At 37.7% G+C, this 15,606-nt stretch overlaps 1 protein-coding gene across 1 annotated transcript in view; it reads left to right on the forward strand.

The window, feature by feature from the left end:
- The window catches only part of LOC121376519 (eukaryotic translation initiation factor 5B-like), a 109,436-nt gene that overhangs the window by 42,588 nt on the left and 51,242 nt on the right, over positions 1 to 15,606 (forward strand). Inside the window, exons 19-20 of the mRNA XM_041504413.1 lie at positions 10,458 to 10,619; positions 12,868 to 12,999. Coding sequence (XP_041360347.1) covers positions 10,458 to 10,619; positions 12,868 to 12,999 — 294 coding nt within the window. The remainder of the gene's footprint in view (positions 1 to 10,457; positions 10,620 to 12,867; positions 13,000 to 15,606) is intronic.

Here is a 15,606-nt window from a genome sequence, read left to right on the forward strand (position 1 = left end):
ACCATATATAACACAGACATATAGTAACTTTAAATCAACAACAGTGAACATATATAACACTTATATATAGTAATTTTAAATCACAACAGTGAACATGTTTATGAATTGTTATTGAGGAAGTTTTCCTGATAAACAGGATTTGGGTTACACATGAGAAGATTAAAAAAAAAAAGGTTTTTAGCATGACCGATTAAATTTAGCTGTGTAATAGATACAAAACAATGCCCAAAATGCAAGCAGTTGTATTCCGATCTGATCCATTTCATCCTGCCTCTCCTTGGGCCGCTCGCAACACGACCTCATTCATGTGCGCCATTCACCAAGTAATGGGCGACTGTGAATGGCGTGAAATGGATACCTCTCTCAGCCCAACTTTATTACACCAGCTTGTGACAGGTGGGAAGGGCATAACAATCGCTTCATTTTCTGCCTCGCTGAATCCCTTTCATTTCCACTTCTCCACATAACAGGTCTAAAGAAATACGATGTCATGCTATCCTTATTAAGTCAGTTCCCAATTATGTATGGCTTACATATTGTGTTGCTGAAATTTCATTCACTAGTGCTCATGATTTTTTTAACCCATTCCAACCAGTGTTCAAATGTTCAGAAGTACAGTGTTTTTGCAATATGTTTGTGGAAAAGTGTATAAAAAGGAATACACCGCTGCTCTTTACACAGTTTTTACATAATTATTTAATTTTTAAAGTAAATAATCATATTCATATACTTATCTTTGGCACCCAATAGTTGATTTGTGTGTTCTGGTGTTGATAAACATTCATCCATCCATTCATCCATCTATCCATTCATTCATTCATTCATCCATTCATCCATTAATTTATTCATTCATTCAAAGGCTGTGGTATGTGCTATCCTGGCTGTGAAATGGTGCTTATTATAAAAGATCCCTTGCTATTAATTGAAAAATGTAATGGGTTTCTTCTCTAAGACTATATGTCAAAATTGCCAAATGTTTGACATCCAATAGCTGATGACTAATAAATCAATGTGCTCTGGTGGTGTCATTGAACAAAACAAACATTAACATTTACCTGTGTGCAAATAAGATAAAGAAGATGTTTGTGAACATATCTTCTCTTCCATTTTATTGCATAGCTGTTTGGCAGACTTACCTTGCTTTAGTAACACAATTGTGTAATGTCTATTATACCAGTTTCAACTAATATGCATGGGCACCTGTTCAGTGTTATAAAAACTTGCATCTAGATTTATGTCAGACATTGTGAATAATATGTAGGCAGTTGACAAAACAATAAATAACAAAAACACAGGAAGGAAATGTATTTAACGACACACTCAACACATTTTATTTACGGTTATATGGCGTCAGACATGGTTAAGGACCACATAGATATTGAGAGAGAAAACCCGCTGTCGCCACTTCATGGACTACTCTTTTCGATTAACAGCAAGGGATCTTTTATATGCACCATCCCACAGGCAGGATAGTACATACCACAGCCTTTGTTACACTAGTTGTGTAATACTGGCTGGAACGAGTAATATCCTAGTGTGTCCACCGACGGGGATCAGTCCCAGACAGACCGCTCATCAAGTGAATGCTTTACCACTGGCCTACGTCCTACCACCCAAAACACAGGAGTTTAAAGGTTATCTTTGTAATAAAATTATTATTGATCTATACTTCTGTATTCCCAAAATACCTTTTCCAAAGGTTCCAAACTTTCCCAAAACAAGGCTGCCTTATAGATGGCATCATTCTTTCCCACTGGACAGGGTTATCCAGCTTTTGTACGGTGCTAGAAAATCTGTCTGACCCTAGGGCTAGATAAATCTGTCTGATCCGAGGACTAGACGATTTCTACATACGTGTGACGTCATAACTCATGATTTATGACGATTGACGTCATAAATCATGTTTTTTCAGAATTCTGTTTGCCATTTAATGTTGTATTTGTCATTGTTTTTAAAATATTTAAATAAATTAATATTTTCAAGTTTATATTTAGTGGTAACTTTTTAAATTTTTATGTTGTTGCATAACGTGGACTATATTTTTCCGTGTATGATTAAAGGAGTTTGTAGGTGAAATGTTTATGAATCGTTCTACAATAAACAAACCATAGCTTACAAAATTAATGTTTTGTTACTGTAATTAAATGGGCAAGAAAAAGAATCAATCACTGTTGTGAGGTATAGGTAAGGCAATTCCAACCCTCGGGACAAAATGTTTTTGTAAGGGCCGAGGTTTATCAAAAACATTTTGTACCTCGGGATGGAATTGCCTTATCTATACCTCACAATGGTGATAGATTCTATTATTCTATGTTCTGCAGCAAATCATGCAAATTGTTTCGCCATTCAAGAGAATTAACTTTTGGTCATTTTTCCTTTTAGCCAAAAAGCAATTTTAGTGCATGATTTTCAATAATTTGTATAAAATTGAAATAGCCTTTATTGGAAATGAAAACATGAAATGCCATCTTTGGTATTTAACTACAACTTGACAAATACTGTTTTGTCCGGTTTTAACTTTACTAAATAAATATCATAAAGTTAACATTTAATAAACCAGTACTTTGTTGTTTGAAATATAAGATGCGAAGGTAAGATCACAGGTTGCAGAGAACAGTTTGTTCAGTATTACACAACTTTAAAACATGAAAAACTAGTTGCTAATCAATTTTCAATTAACTAGAAATATCTCTAATCAAGATTTTTGAAAACAAAATGATCCCTGGATTGTGCACTTGATTGTCTAATAACTGATACGTCTACATGTATAATAATTTCTGAATTAATATCGAGGTCTTCGATCTCAGTCGTTGTCACTCTGCCTGAGATGATTGGCACAGATTGTCAGGGTGTGTCCCCGTCTGTAGGTTTAATGCTCTACGAGACAGATTTCAGTTCATGTTACTTTTATTACATTATGGATAGAGTCATTTTTACCTAAGGTTATAATACAACTAGATCATTCCACTTTTAGTTTGTTCTTGAACTTAGGAGGGGTGAAGGTTCACTTAGTATGGTACCATAGTTTGTTACCCAACAGCCGATGTATTTTTTGTGCTGGGGTGTCATTAAACATTCATTCATTCACTCAGTATGGTAAAAACATCAAATTAATAGTAATAATACTTTTTTTCTTACATTTTTGTGCTTATTAACACAACAGAATAACAAATGGTAGATGTATAATGACAGATGGTTCGTCACACGGTCCTGGACATACACACCAGCTATCTGGGCTGTCTAGGAGAGGGGTTAATGGTAGATGTATAATGACAGATGGTTCGGCACACGGTCCTGGACATACACACCAGCTATCTGGGCTGTCTAGGAGAGGGGTTAATGGTAGATGTATAATGACAGATGGTTCGGCACACGGTCCTGGACATACACACCAGCTATCTGGGCTGTCTAGGAGAGGGGTTAATGGACATACACACCAGCTATCTGGGCTGTCTAGGAGAGGGGTTAATGGTAGATGTATAATGACAGATGGTTCGGCACACGGTCCTGGACATACACACCAGCTATCTGGGCTGTCTAGGAGAGGGGTTAATGGTAGATGTATAATGACAGATGGTTCGGCACACGGTCCTGGACATACACACCAGCTATCTGGGCTGTCTAGGAGAGGGGTTAATGGACATACACACCAGCTATCTGGGCTGTCTAGGAGAGGGGTTAATGGTAGATGTATAATGACAGATGGTTCGGCACACGGTCCTGGACATACACACCAGCTATCTGGGCTGTCTAGCAGAGTGGTTAATGGGCATACACACCAGCTATCTGGGCTGTCTAGGAGAGGGGTTAATGGACATACACACCAGCTATCTGGGCTGTCTAGGAGAGGGGTTAATGGTAGATGTATAATCACAGATGGTTCGGCACACGGTTCTGGACATACACACCAGCTATCTGGGCTGTCTAGGAGAGTGGTTAATGGGCATACACACCAGCTATCTGGGCTGTCTAGGAGAGGGGTATAAGGACATACACACCAGCTATCTGGGCTGTCTAGGAGAGGGGTTAATGGACATACACACCAGCTATCTGGGCTGTCTAGGAGAGGGGTTAATGGTAGATGTATAATGACAGATGGTTCAGCACACGGTCCTGGACATACACACCAGCTATCTGGGCTGTTTAGGAGAGGGGTTAATGGGCATACACACCAGCTATCTGGGCTGTCTAGGAGAGGGGTATAAGGACATACACACCAGCTATCTGGGCTGTCTAGGAGAGGGGTTAATGGACATACACACCAGCTATCTGGGCTGTCTAGGAGAGTGGTTAATGGGCATACACACCAGCTATCTGGGCTGTCTAGGAGAGGGGTATAAGGACATACACACCAGCTATCTGGGCTGTCTAGGAGAGGGGTTAATGGACATACACACCAGCTATCTGGGCTGTCTAGGAGAGGGGTTAATGGTAGATGTATAATGACAGATGGTTCAGCACACGGTCCTGGACATACACACCAGCTATCTGGGCTGTTTAGGAGAGGGGTTAATGGGCATACACACCAGTTATCTGGGCTGTCTAGGTGAGGGGTTAATGGGCATACAATTTACCTAGAAAGCAGACTTAAATATATCAATCGGCCAAGCTGTATTGATTAGTTTTGGGGGTTTTTTCCCCCTATATTAAAAAGTTGTGATGTTCTGATTGTTAATAATATTTTGGGGCCAACTTAAAGCCTGAATGGTTAATTGCCAGTGAAAAACCAGTTGATATATAGTGGTTTTACATGTCCTCACAGAGCCGTTAGAACTAACTCGGGGTGGGAGCCAAAACTAGGATGCGAAGTCAGCACCTCTCTGCCTTAATAACTCCTCCATCATGTAGCATTTATATACTTTAGTTGTTGGGGATTTGAAAGAATGGATGTACGGCTTCTGAAAACAGCTGTCTGCTTAAGTATATATGCACAAGAAAAATGGGACTGTTATATTTATGATAACAAAAATAAATAATAAATACTTTTGATAGAAAATCGCCATTATATAATACTGGTCAGTTTGTGTAAATCTGTTATTGCAATTGCAATTTTAAAATATATTATGTCAATCGTGAAATTGCTTAATTTTTGGGAGGGAGAGTATAAATAAAATAAGGTTTAACAAGGAGTTACTCGCGGATAATAAACACAGATAGGTTTACCTTCTTATACAACAGAGTAAACCTTTATATCAGCTGTGGAAAAAAATTAAGTATTGAATAATACTGTAGTTTTATTTCCAGTTAAGGAAAATGCCTGTCAGTCAGTTTAAAGCACCTACAGAAGAGATTGTCAGTGTGTTAAAGATCATAATCAAATCTTGCTGACTCAGAATGTAGCATAGATATATTTGTACACCACTTGACAGTTATGAATAGATTTGTTGACCAAGGTCATAGCTATTATGAGTGAGTTGTCTGTGGGATAGCCCACAGCTAAAGATCTTTTTGATGAAGTCATATTTGATGGTCTATCACACTTTGATTGACGGCTAAAAAGGCTAGAAGGTATTCGAAATGGGATACTGTATAACATGTGAAGAGTAGTAAAACGTCTCATTCTAAAAAAAAAATAAGTTTAGCTATTCAAAATACGACTTTAAGCAAAATGTTCTTCTTTTTTTTTTAATCCTCTTGCAAAACCCAAATTTAAACATGAATTTTGCTCATGTGTCAAAACACAAACATAAAAGAAGGAACTTACTGCCACCAAATGGGCTACATCAGTTGATTAGTAGCAGGAGGCCTTTTAGGGTGTATACTACCAAATCAAATCCCATAGACGACAATAGTAACATATGTGGCTAAAACTCCTACCTGCAACGTATCAACCGACGTAAACGCCACGGATATAAATACTACCACCCCTTACACTTAAAGTGAATCAGAAAAAAATGGGGGTCAAGCTGCTCGTTTCTGAGATAACGGGTAGCGTCTATGACTACCCTAGTTTCGCACAAAATTCGAGACTTTTTTTTACAGGTACCCCATACATGTTTCAAGCACAAGGCTACTTGACACATTGGTACTAGATGAAATAACATTGCACATTTATTTTACCCAGATGAAATTATTATTTTTTACAACCAACACACTCACATTTATAACCAATCACAGGACTTGTGGTGTTCACTTCTCTATCAAAAGTTGGGTGCACCTCGAACTTTGACCCAGCCGGAAGTTATTTGGTTTAGTACTACCTTTAGAAGCACTTTTCAACACACGATGCTTCGTTTAAAATAAATTGAAAAAGACTTGTTTTATGATAACATTTTATTGTCTAATCTTTATGAAAGCAAATGATTACAGTGACAACATTAACTTTTGTGTTTGGCTCTATGATAAATATTTACAGTTAGCTCCATTTCTAACAAACTGTAAGTTCGACATCACTGAAACTTGGTTTCCTATACATTTAGTTGCACCTGTGTATGCTTATCACACGATCCCCGTCGGTTCAACCATTGGGCTATTTCTCGTTCCAGCCAGTGTTCCACAACTGGTGTCACAAAGGCTGTGGTATGTACTGTCCTGTCTGTGGGATGGTGCATATAAAAGTTAATCAAAGTATGACCTCATATTTAGTTCAAACGTGGTCATTAGTTAGTAATCTCTAAATTGCTCATTAATCTGTCATATAACACCAACCTGTATGAATAATAATTTCTCAATGAAAAAATAGGAAGAAATATTTTCTACATTCTAAGTTATGGCTGTGGAAATAAATATACTGTATATTCTTAAAATAGCTCTTTCTGCTAATAAAATGCCAATATAGCACTGGTGTAGGAAGGGAGGCATGTGCCCCCCACTTTTCAGATATTTTGCTTTATATTTGCTTTATAATAGTGTAAAAGTGTTAATATAAAAGTGTGCCCCACACACACACTTTTTGGCACCTTCCTACGCGACTGTATAGTGTGTGTGTGTGTGTGTGTGTGTGTGTTTCTCATTCTCCAGATAGTATCCCCTCAGCAAACTTGTTAACACCTTTTGACATTCCTTTTTTAATAAATTGATGATATCGTTTTCCTTCTGTGCGTTGAGGTGTAATGGGGGGTGGGGTTGGTGTACAAGTTTCACTATAAAAGTTTAAACCTGCAAAATAATATCTTCAAATGTCTTACGTTTAAGATACCCTTTTTGACAATATAACGGGGAAGTATCACATACATGCAGTTATAAACAGTTGAGAGAAGGGAAGGTCTGCACAAACCAAACTAGGTGTTTTTATGTACATGAGCTAGATAACTGTGTGCACTGAGCGAGCGAGTGAAAGAGACTACGTGATCAGGTTAATGAGTAGAGCACAAACAACAGTTCATTCATTTGGCCTCCCATTCATGTCTGCTGATGAAGTACATGTCACAGCGAGAATACCTCTCCCAACGCTACCTCATTCACTCTGTACCAGCTGCTGAAACCCCACGCCATGGGGGGGGGGGGGGGGGGCACAGTGAGCTGACCACTGCTATCTCATTCATTCTCTGTACCAGCTGCTCTAACCCCACACCACTGGGAGGTGGGGGGCACAATCAATGAGCTGACCACTGCTATCTCATTCACTCTCTGTACCAGCTGCTCAAACCCCACGCCACTGCGAGGGGCCCACAATGAGCTGACCACCACTATCTCGTTCACTCTCTGTACCAGCTGCTTGAGACCTGTGCCACTGTGCCCACAATGATTTGACCAGCGCTTCATCACTGTGCTGGCTGGACACAGCTGGGCCTCAATCAGAGTGCACATGTCTGCGCACTTTGAAGTCCACCTCTCTGATTGGTGTGGACGGATGCTGACCGGGGCCATGGTCAGTGTTGATTGTATCGGGAGTAACGAGATGAGAGTTTGCTTGATTATGCTCATTTCCTGGACAGTAATTCACAGCGGTCCTCGTTTGGTGGACTTCCTGTCCAGCCATTTTGTTTTGACAAACAGATTGATCAGCTGCTGCTTCCGCCAGTAGATCACAGATTACTGGGGTGGTTTTAATAAATACGTTTTAATAGACTCAGACCTTTGACAAAACGTTTACTGGAGAGATGGGGCCGGTTATTCAAATGTTGGTTGGCTTAATCAGTGGTTAAGAGAAATGTTCAAAGCCAAGAACTGAACCAATACAAATAAAATATAATGTTAAAACTTGATTTACAACAATCAAAGCGATAAAGGATATACTCAAAATCAGTGAAATATTAATCTGTAATTAAATTAAAATAACTTGAATGCATTTCTGAATAGGTACAACCCATTAGCACTTGTTAATATATACATGTAGCATTATTGTGCTAAAAAGACCTACACCAGACAAAAAATGGTTGTGCACAAGTTATTGATATTAAAGCCCTATTATTATTATCATCACAACCCAAATAGCTGATGTGCATGCCCAGAACAACATACTTGAACCTTCAAGCACCAAAAATTAATTTGACTGCAATAAACTTTGCTGAAACCTTGACCAGTAGTTAGATCATCATTGTGACCGACAAGTACAGGATTTGTACACCAGTATTGGCTCTAATCGACAGTGAATACATTGCAATAAGCAACATAGCAAAACAACTGGTGTGTGATTCTCTGTGTCTGTCTCTGTGTCTGTGTGTGTGTGTGTGTGTGTGTGTGTGTGTGTCTGTCTGTCGTCTGTCTGTCTGTCTGTCTGTCTGTCTGTGTCTGTCTGTCTGTCTGTGTCTGTCTGTCTGCAGGGCTCAAACGTAAGAATTTGTCTCCCACAGCAATTTTTAAAAGAATAGCCATGGGTGAAACAGTCCACCTACAGCAGTTTTGAGCCTGCCTATGGCAATTTTTTTAAAAGTGACATTTGCAGCAAATAAACCTGACTGAAAGGCTATCTTGTTATATGTAGACATCTTTTTAAATGTGCAAATGTTAAATAGTGACAGATAATGTACACCACTTGTATACATTTCGTCATTGTTGAGGAGCTTTACCAACGGCACAAAAGTGCTATCAGTGATGCTCTTTACCTACGGCAATTTATATCTCAACGACGGCAATTGCTGTCGGTGCCGCCATTAAGTTTGAGCCCTGTGTCTGTGTGTGTGTGTGTGTGTGTGTGTGTGTGTTATATCTTCTTAAAAGTGAAAATAAAAAATCCCTTCATGATGCCTGCAGTACTTGGTCATTTGAATAATTCCTTGTAATTAGCAGTAAAGGGTACTTTTTTGTAAGACGGGGCACTATGTACCACAAAATCTTTGATGTACAAGTCAGTGTTTGTTAACATGGATCTGCAATCCATAACTTGCAATATACATGTAGCTTGTATTGATGAAAATTACTTTTTAAGCTTCAGTTCTGTGTGTGACTAAGTGTTTTGCGTGTTTGCTTTGTATACCAGACCGAGGTGGGGCTTGTAATCTTCACAGAGGTGTGTTCTCCTCGTATTCCTTGTATGACCGGGTGCCGAATGACATCTATAGTGATGTGTACACACAATCCAGGACATTATTTGGAAAGGAGTATGTCAAAGTTGTGAAATCTGTGAAGTGTGAAAACACATGTTAATGGTATAGAGAACATAGTACAAGAAAATAAAGACCTACTACTGGTGGTAATTAGGCAGTTACACCCTACTACTATTAACACTAATGATAATATCAACAACACTACCAAGGATAATCTTAATTTACACATAATTTATTTTTAAAACATAATATATGTTGTGTGAGAACATCCAGTCATTTTTTACATGTTCACTGTACAAAAATCTAAACTTGTAATATTGTGTGACTTATTTCTTGGGGTTTTTTCTCTGTTCTGCCTATAAATTTGTTGGAAATCTGTCCCAGTTACTAGCAACAAGCATAGCACATTGGCTTCTTGGGGTTAGCTTTCTTCTGTCCCAACAAGGCACCACGACTGATATATCAAAGACTATGATATATACTGTCCTGTTTATGGGAAAGTGCATATAAAAGATCCCTTGATATTTCCTCTATAAAATTACCTAATGTTTGACATCCAATAGCCAAGGACGAACAAAACAATGTGCTCTGGTGTTGTTGTTAAATCAAGCAAACTTAAAATTTCTTGGGGCTAACTTGTGTGCAGGTTGATAACGGCAAGCAATAAAGCATTATGTCGGCAGATCAGCATATTTAAATGAAACGTGTTTTATAACCAAATTCAAGGATTGGTTTCTGAGTTCACTTATTAGACAAAACAGTGAAACTTCTGTTGTGTTCAATATAACTGTATTATGGTGAAATGCACTTACATATAAAATATATTTACTTACCAGTAACCTGTTTTGAGTAACCTGTTTAGCAAGCCTGCAGAATATTATTTATCAGTGGCTACTCTAGTGGCACATTAAAGAAGGTAATTTTGACTTTTGCTCCATTAATTTTAATTATAAAACTGACAACCAGTTCTGTTTTGATGGTTTTCTCTGGTTTTCAAGCTGGTTTTCAAGCTGGGTTGTTGTTTTTCAGGTGAAGGCCATTCCTGGGTTGGGCACAACAGTTGATGTTATTCTGGTTAATGGAAAGCTCTGTGAAGGGGAGACCATTGTAATAGCTGGAACTGAAGGACCAATCACAACACAGATTAGAGGTCTTCTTATGCCACAGCCAATGAAAGAGCTGCGTGTTAAGGTAAGAAAATGCCATTTTGAATTCAGATTACTGATTTGTTCTTTTATTCTTTGCCATTGGGAATTAGCTTCTTTTTCTTTTTTAAACACCTGTTAATGGAGAATTGGTTAAATAATATTTGGTACTTATTTGGTCAATTAATACAGAGCTGCCAGTGAAATAATCCAATTTGTACTAGTTTAAAGCTTTTCTTCTTTTTGTTTTCTTCTTATTATTATTTTAGGGGTTGCTTTTTTATTCTTTTTTTCTTTCTTTTTCTTTTTTAGCTTTTTTATGTAGTATAGAAATATTACAGTTTATAAGGGTGGTTCCAAACTTGATTACTGTATATGAGTAGGGAGAGTAGTACCATAATTATTATCTTAGGCTGGTAGGTCAGCATTCATTTGTTCTCACTGCATATGTGGTTTAAATCAAAATTTATTTTTCCCTGTAATTAATTCTGGAATAGTTCTAGGTTAACAACATTTGATAATATTTCTGTCATCAGCACTCTTTCCTTTTATTATATGGGTAGAGATTTGAAATACCACATCTCTATTGGATTTTGATTGGTAGAGATTTGAAATACCACAACTCTACTGGATTTTGGTTAATGTCTTTTTCATGTATTCAGTCATTTTGCAGTGTGTATGGGGTACTTAGACATTGTTGTGTTGCCATTATGTTTTTATCTCACTCTCATCTTCTATTCACGTTTCGGGTTAAATTAATGTCTTTATTTCTCAACAATAAACTTCTGCTCGTGTCAAAGCCGGGAATAACTATCTGCAGCTTGGCACATAAATTAAACTGCATTGAGTCTGGCTGAAGAGGGATGTGTCATCATACTGTGTCAGATCTTCATTAGAGCGCTTTATTAACACTGATACGCAAACAGTAGACAAGCTGTTCACATTATGATAATGGGCGAAATGGCTTGTCACAAACGTCTAGCCTGGTCTTAGGCAAATCCTTATGAATGTGCTTTTCGTCTTGCCAAGATATATGTGGTATGCTGCACTTTGTACTATTAGAATGTGATGACCTCATAATAGAATGTGATGACCCCGTAAAGGAAATGGTAATCAAGTCAGCAGCAGGATGTCACACATCGACTGCACGAGCCTAGATTAGATTTTCTATGACATATTTTTGTTTTATTGTGTATATGTAAATTAAAAAAAGAAATCTATGGGCAGTATCAAAATTTACATATTAATGAAAATTATTTAATATTTTATTAATTGTGTATCTTTTTATTTAAAAAAATTGGTGTTATAAAATTCTTACTTTCTATCAGTTCATTTAACGATGATGATGTTTAACATAATATGTATTATAGAGATCATGGTCACTGGCTCTAGTAGCTCTAGTAGCAATATACTAGGATGCCACCAATGGTAGTCAGTAGTTTTGGTAATTTTTCTTACCATTATATATACACAATTTTAGGTATACTCATTGCCCTTTATTTGTTATTTTTGGAGGTGGGTCAGAAATAGATGTCTTGATTTGACACCACAATTTAGCTGATATATTGTTCATTCTGGGATGTCATTAAACATTGATTCAAATCTTTTAGCATCTAGACTTCACTAGTTTTATATACAATTTTGAAAGCCGTATTTCAAATTGAGATATGAGTTTATTATTTAGTATTGTCACGTGAGCTTATTTTCAGTTATGGTGTGGGTTGGGATGGAGGGGAATTTTGGATTGTGGCGTGAACTTGTTATTTTGGATTGTGGTGTCAGTTTGTTATTTTGGATTGTGGCGTGAACTTGTTCTTTTGGATTGTGGTGTGAACTTGTTCTTTTGGATTGTGGTGTGAACTTGTTATTTTGGATTGTGGCATGAGCTTGTTATTTTGGATTGTGGTGTCAGTTTGTTATTTTGGATTGTGGCGTGAACTTGTTCTTTTGGATTGTGGCGTGAACTTGTTCTTTTGGATTGTGGTGTGAACTTGTTATTTTGGATTGTGGTGTCAGTTTTTTATTTTGGATTGTGGCGTGAACTTGTTATTTTGGACTGTGGTGTCAGTTTGTTATTTTGGATTGTGGCATGAATTGTTATTATGGATTGTGGCGTGAGCTGGTTATTTTGGATTGTGGTGTGAGCTGGTTATTTTGATTATGGTGTGAGCTTGTTCTTTTGAATTGTGCCTGAGTTTGTTATTTTGTACTTCTGTTTGAGTTTCATATATTGTTATTGTTGTGTGTGTTATTTTGGGGATTGTGACGAGAGTGGTTTGGTTAATGTATTTCAGAACCAGTATGAACATCACAAGGAGATCCTGGCAGCCCAGGGTGTGAAGATCATAGCTAAAGATCTAGAGAAGGCGCTGGCCGGATTGCCACTGTACGTCGCCACGCACTCGGACGAAATAGACTACTACAAGGTGAGGGTCACTCTTAACGTCTAACAGCTGTTATAGACAGACTGATCAAGTACTGGAGGTATGTGGCCAGGTCAACGTACTTAAACCTTTCTTGGTTATGTAGTAGTGTTGGAATATAGTGCTCCTACTGGCAGTAGCTAGTTGGAATGTCCCTATTAGCCGAGTTGGTAGAGTGCTGGACTTACATACTGAGAGTCAGTGGTTTGAATCCCCTCATTGGAGGTTGATTTTTATCTGTTACATATATAAGAACAAGAATTAAAAATGATGCAGGGACTGTTCCATGGAGGAAACAGCTACTGACTTAAAAGCCATTCAACAAGTCATTGCTGTACAGTGTTCCCTTGGCTGGACTGAATTTTAATATTTATTAACTCCTTACATTTATCAACCCAACTTTATGCTCACTTTCATTCACTTTCATCTATTTTTAATACAACTAATTAAGGTTCAAGCATGCTGTCTTGTGCACACACCTCACCTGTTTTGGCTGTCTGTCTAGGACAGTGGGTTAGTAGTTGGTGAGAGAAAGGTGGGTTACTCAGTAAATGGTTAGTGAGAGAAAAGTGGGTGTAGTGGTATTACACCTACCCACTGAGCTGTTAAAACTTGCTCTGGATAGGAGCCAGTACCAGGATGCGAACCCAGTACCTACCAGCCTCATGTCTGATAGCCTTCCTACTACAGCACCTAGGTCACGTGTAGAAAACAAACAAGACTAAGATCATGTAGGTTTGTCACTCTCTCAATGCTGGTGACACCTGTTATATTAAAGCTCCGAACACTTCCAGCTTATGGGCTGACCATGGTGTGAATTGGGCATTGTGTGTTGGTAATGGTGTATAAAGCATGGCGGTGAGCCCTATTGAGACTGACAGATTTCTGTGGTCTTGCTTTTGTCACAGGCAACAAGTGTCACCAAGCTGCAAATTGATGTATGGCTTTTCATTCAGGGCACACCAAATGAAGTTGGAAACCTGTTTATTAAACTTCAAAAAACAAAACCTACATGTCCATTTCAATGCATCACTTGAAATTCGATCCTAAATTATTTTAGAAGTAATATTTTGACATATATATGATTTGGTCTGGCTTGTCCATCGATTCATACATCTGTCCGTATGTAAGTCAGACTATCCATTGTACATGGCCAACCAGTATTATAAAGGTACTGTATAATGGTGTAATTGTTGACACTGATTGACCATAGTAATTTGTAATATTTATGTAAGGAGAAATGGGTATTGGGGTTATGTATCTAAATGATAGAAGTATTGGAATGAGAGAAAACAAGTTTCATTCATCCTTGGTATACAGGACAGAACTATTCCATGAAAAACAACTATGAAAGATTATAAGACTCCCATCATATGTGCTCATGTGGGATAGAAAAAGTACTCCCTAGGTGGTGGAAATTTCGACTTAGGACGAGGCTTGCGGAGTCCCAGGGTCCAAATTTTCACCACCGAGGGTGTACTTTTTCTATTGCACATGACCACATATGATGGAGTCTTTTTCTCTCATTCATTCAGTAAATAAACCATTATTTTACACGAATAGACTAAGATGGCTGAATAAGTAACTTTTTTATTTGACCATTTTATTATAAATAAACTACACTATGATATTTATCATGTTTGTTTCATGTGTACTACAAATTAACAAGATAGCTTTTATAATAAAGGTTTTAGTAATACAATATTAATTTAAAACTGTCTAATGACCTCATGCCACCATCTCACATTAATATGACGTCATATATTACCAATGACATCATGTGAAAGGAGTGCGTGTGATATCCCATGTAGGATAGAAATTTCTTACATAGCCTTCTTTCATGGGATAACTCAGTCCTATATAGCTGAGGATGAGAGAATATAAGAATCCATCATATGTGGCCATGTGGGATAGAAAAAATAAACCTGAGATGGTGGAATTTTCATCCTTGGGTTTTTTTTCTGTCCTACTTGAATAATAATGGATTCTATATTCCTATTCATGAGAAACATATTTGCCATTATGTTATAATTTATTGCATTTTCTTATCAATGATACTGTAAAACTTGACTGGGTCCTGTCTGTGAAAATATTTCAAATGACCATACATACAGTTAAAGTTTTAACCTGAATGTAGAGGCCACCATTAAAATTTTAACCTGAATGTAGAGACCACCAGTAGGCTGACTACACGTACATTTTAAAAGATATGTTCACAGTATTGTCATTAATAGTATGCCTTTACCTTTGATACCCAATACTAGCAGTGTTTCTATCAGAAAGAAATTTTTGGGTATGACGCTATCGAATTGAATGCAACCACAGTAAACAGGGGGTATGGCGCTATCGAATTGAATGCAACCACAGTCAACGGGGTATGGTGCTATCGAATTGAATGCAACCACAGTCAACAATGGGTATGGCGCTATGGAATTGAATGCAACCACAGTCAACAGGGGGTATGGCGCTATGGAATTGAATGCAACCACAGTCAACAGGGGTATGGGGGCCCTCCTCCAGAAAGAGAATGGGTTACGTTTAGAGTTAGGGTTAAGAAAATCATACATTAATGGTAAAAAAAAAGTACTTAATTTTGTCAAAAGGTTAACT

The sequence above is a fragment of the Gigantopelta aegis genome, chromosome 6 (assembly GCF_016097555.1).
Source record: "Gigantopelta aegis isolate Gae_Host chromosome 6, Gae_host_genome, whole genome shotgun sequence".
Taxonomy (NCBI): domain Eukaryota; kingdom Metazoa; phylum Mollusca; class Gastropoda; order Neomphalida; family Peltospiridae; genus Gigantopelta; species Gigantopelta aegis.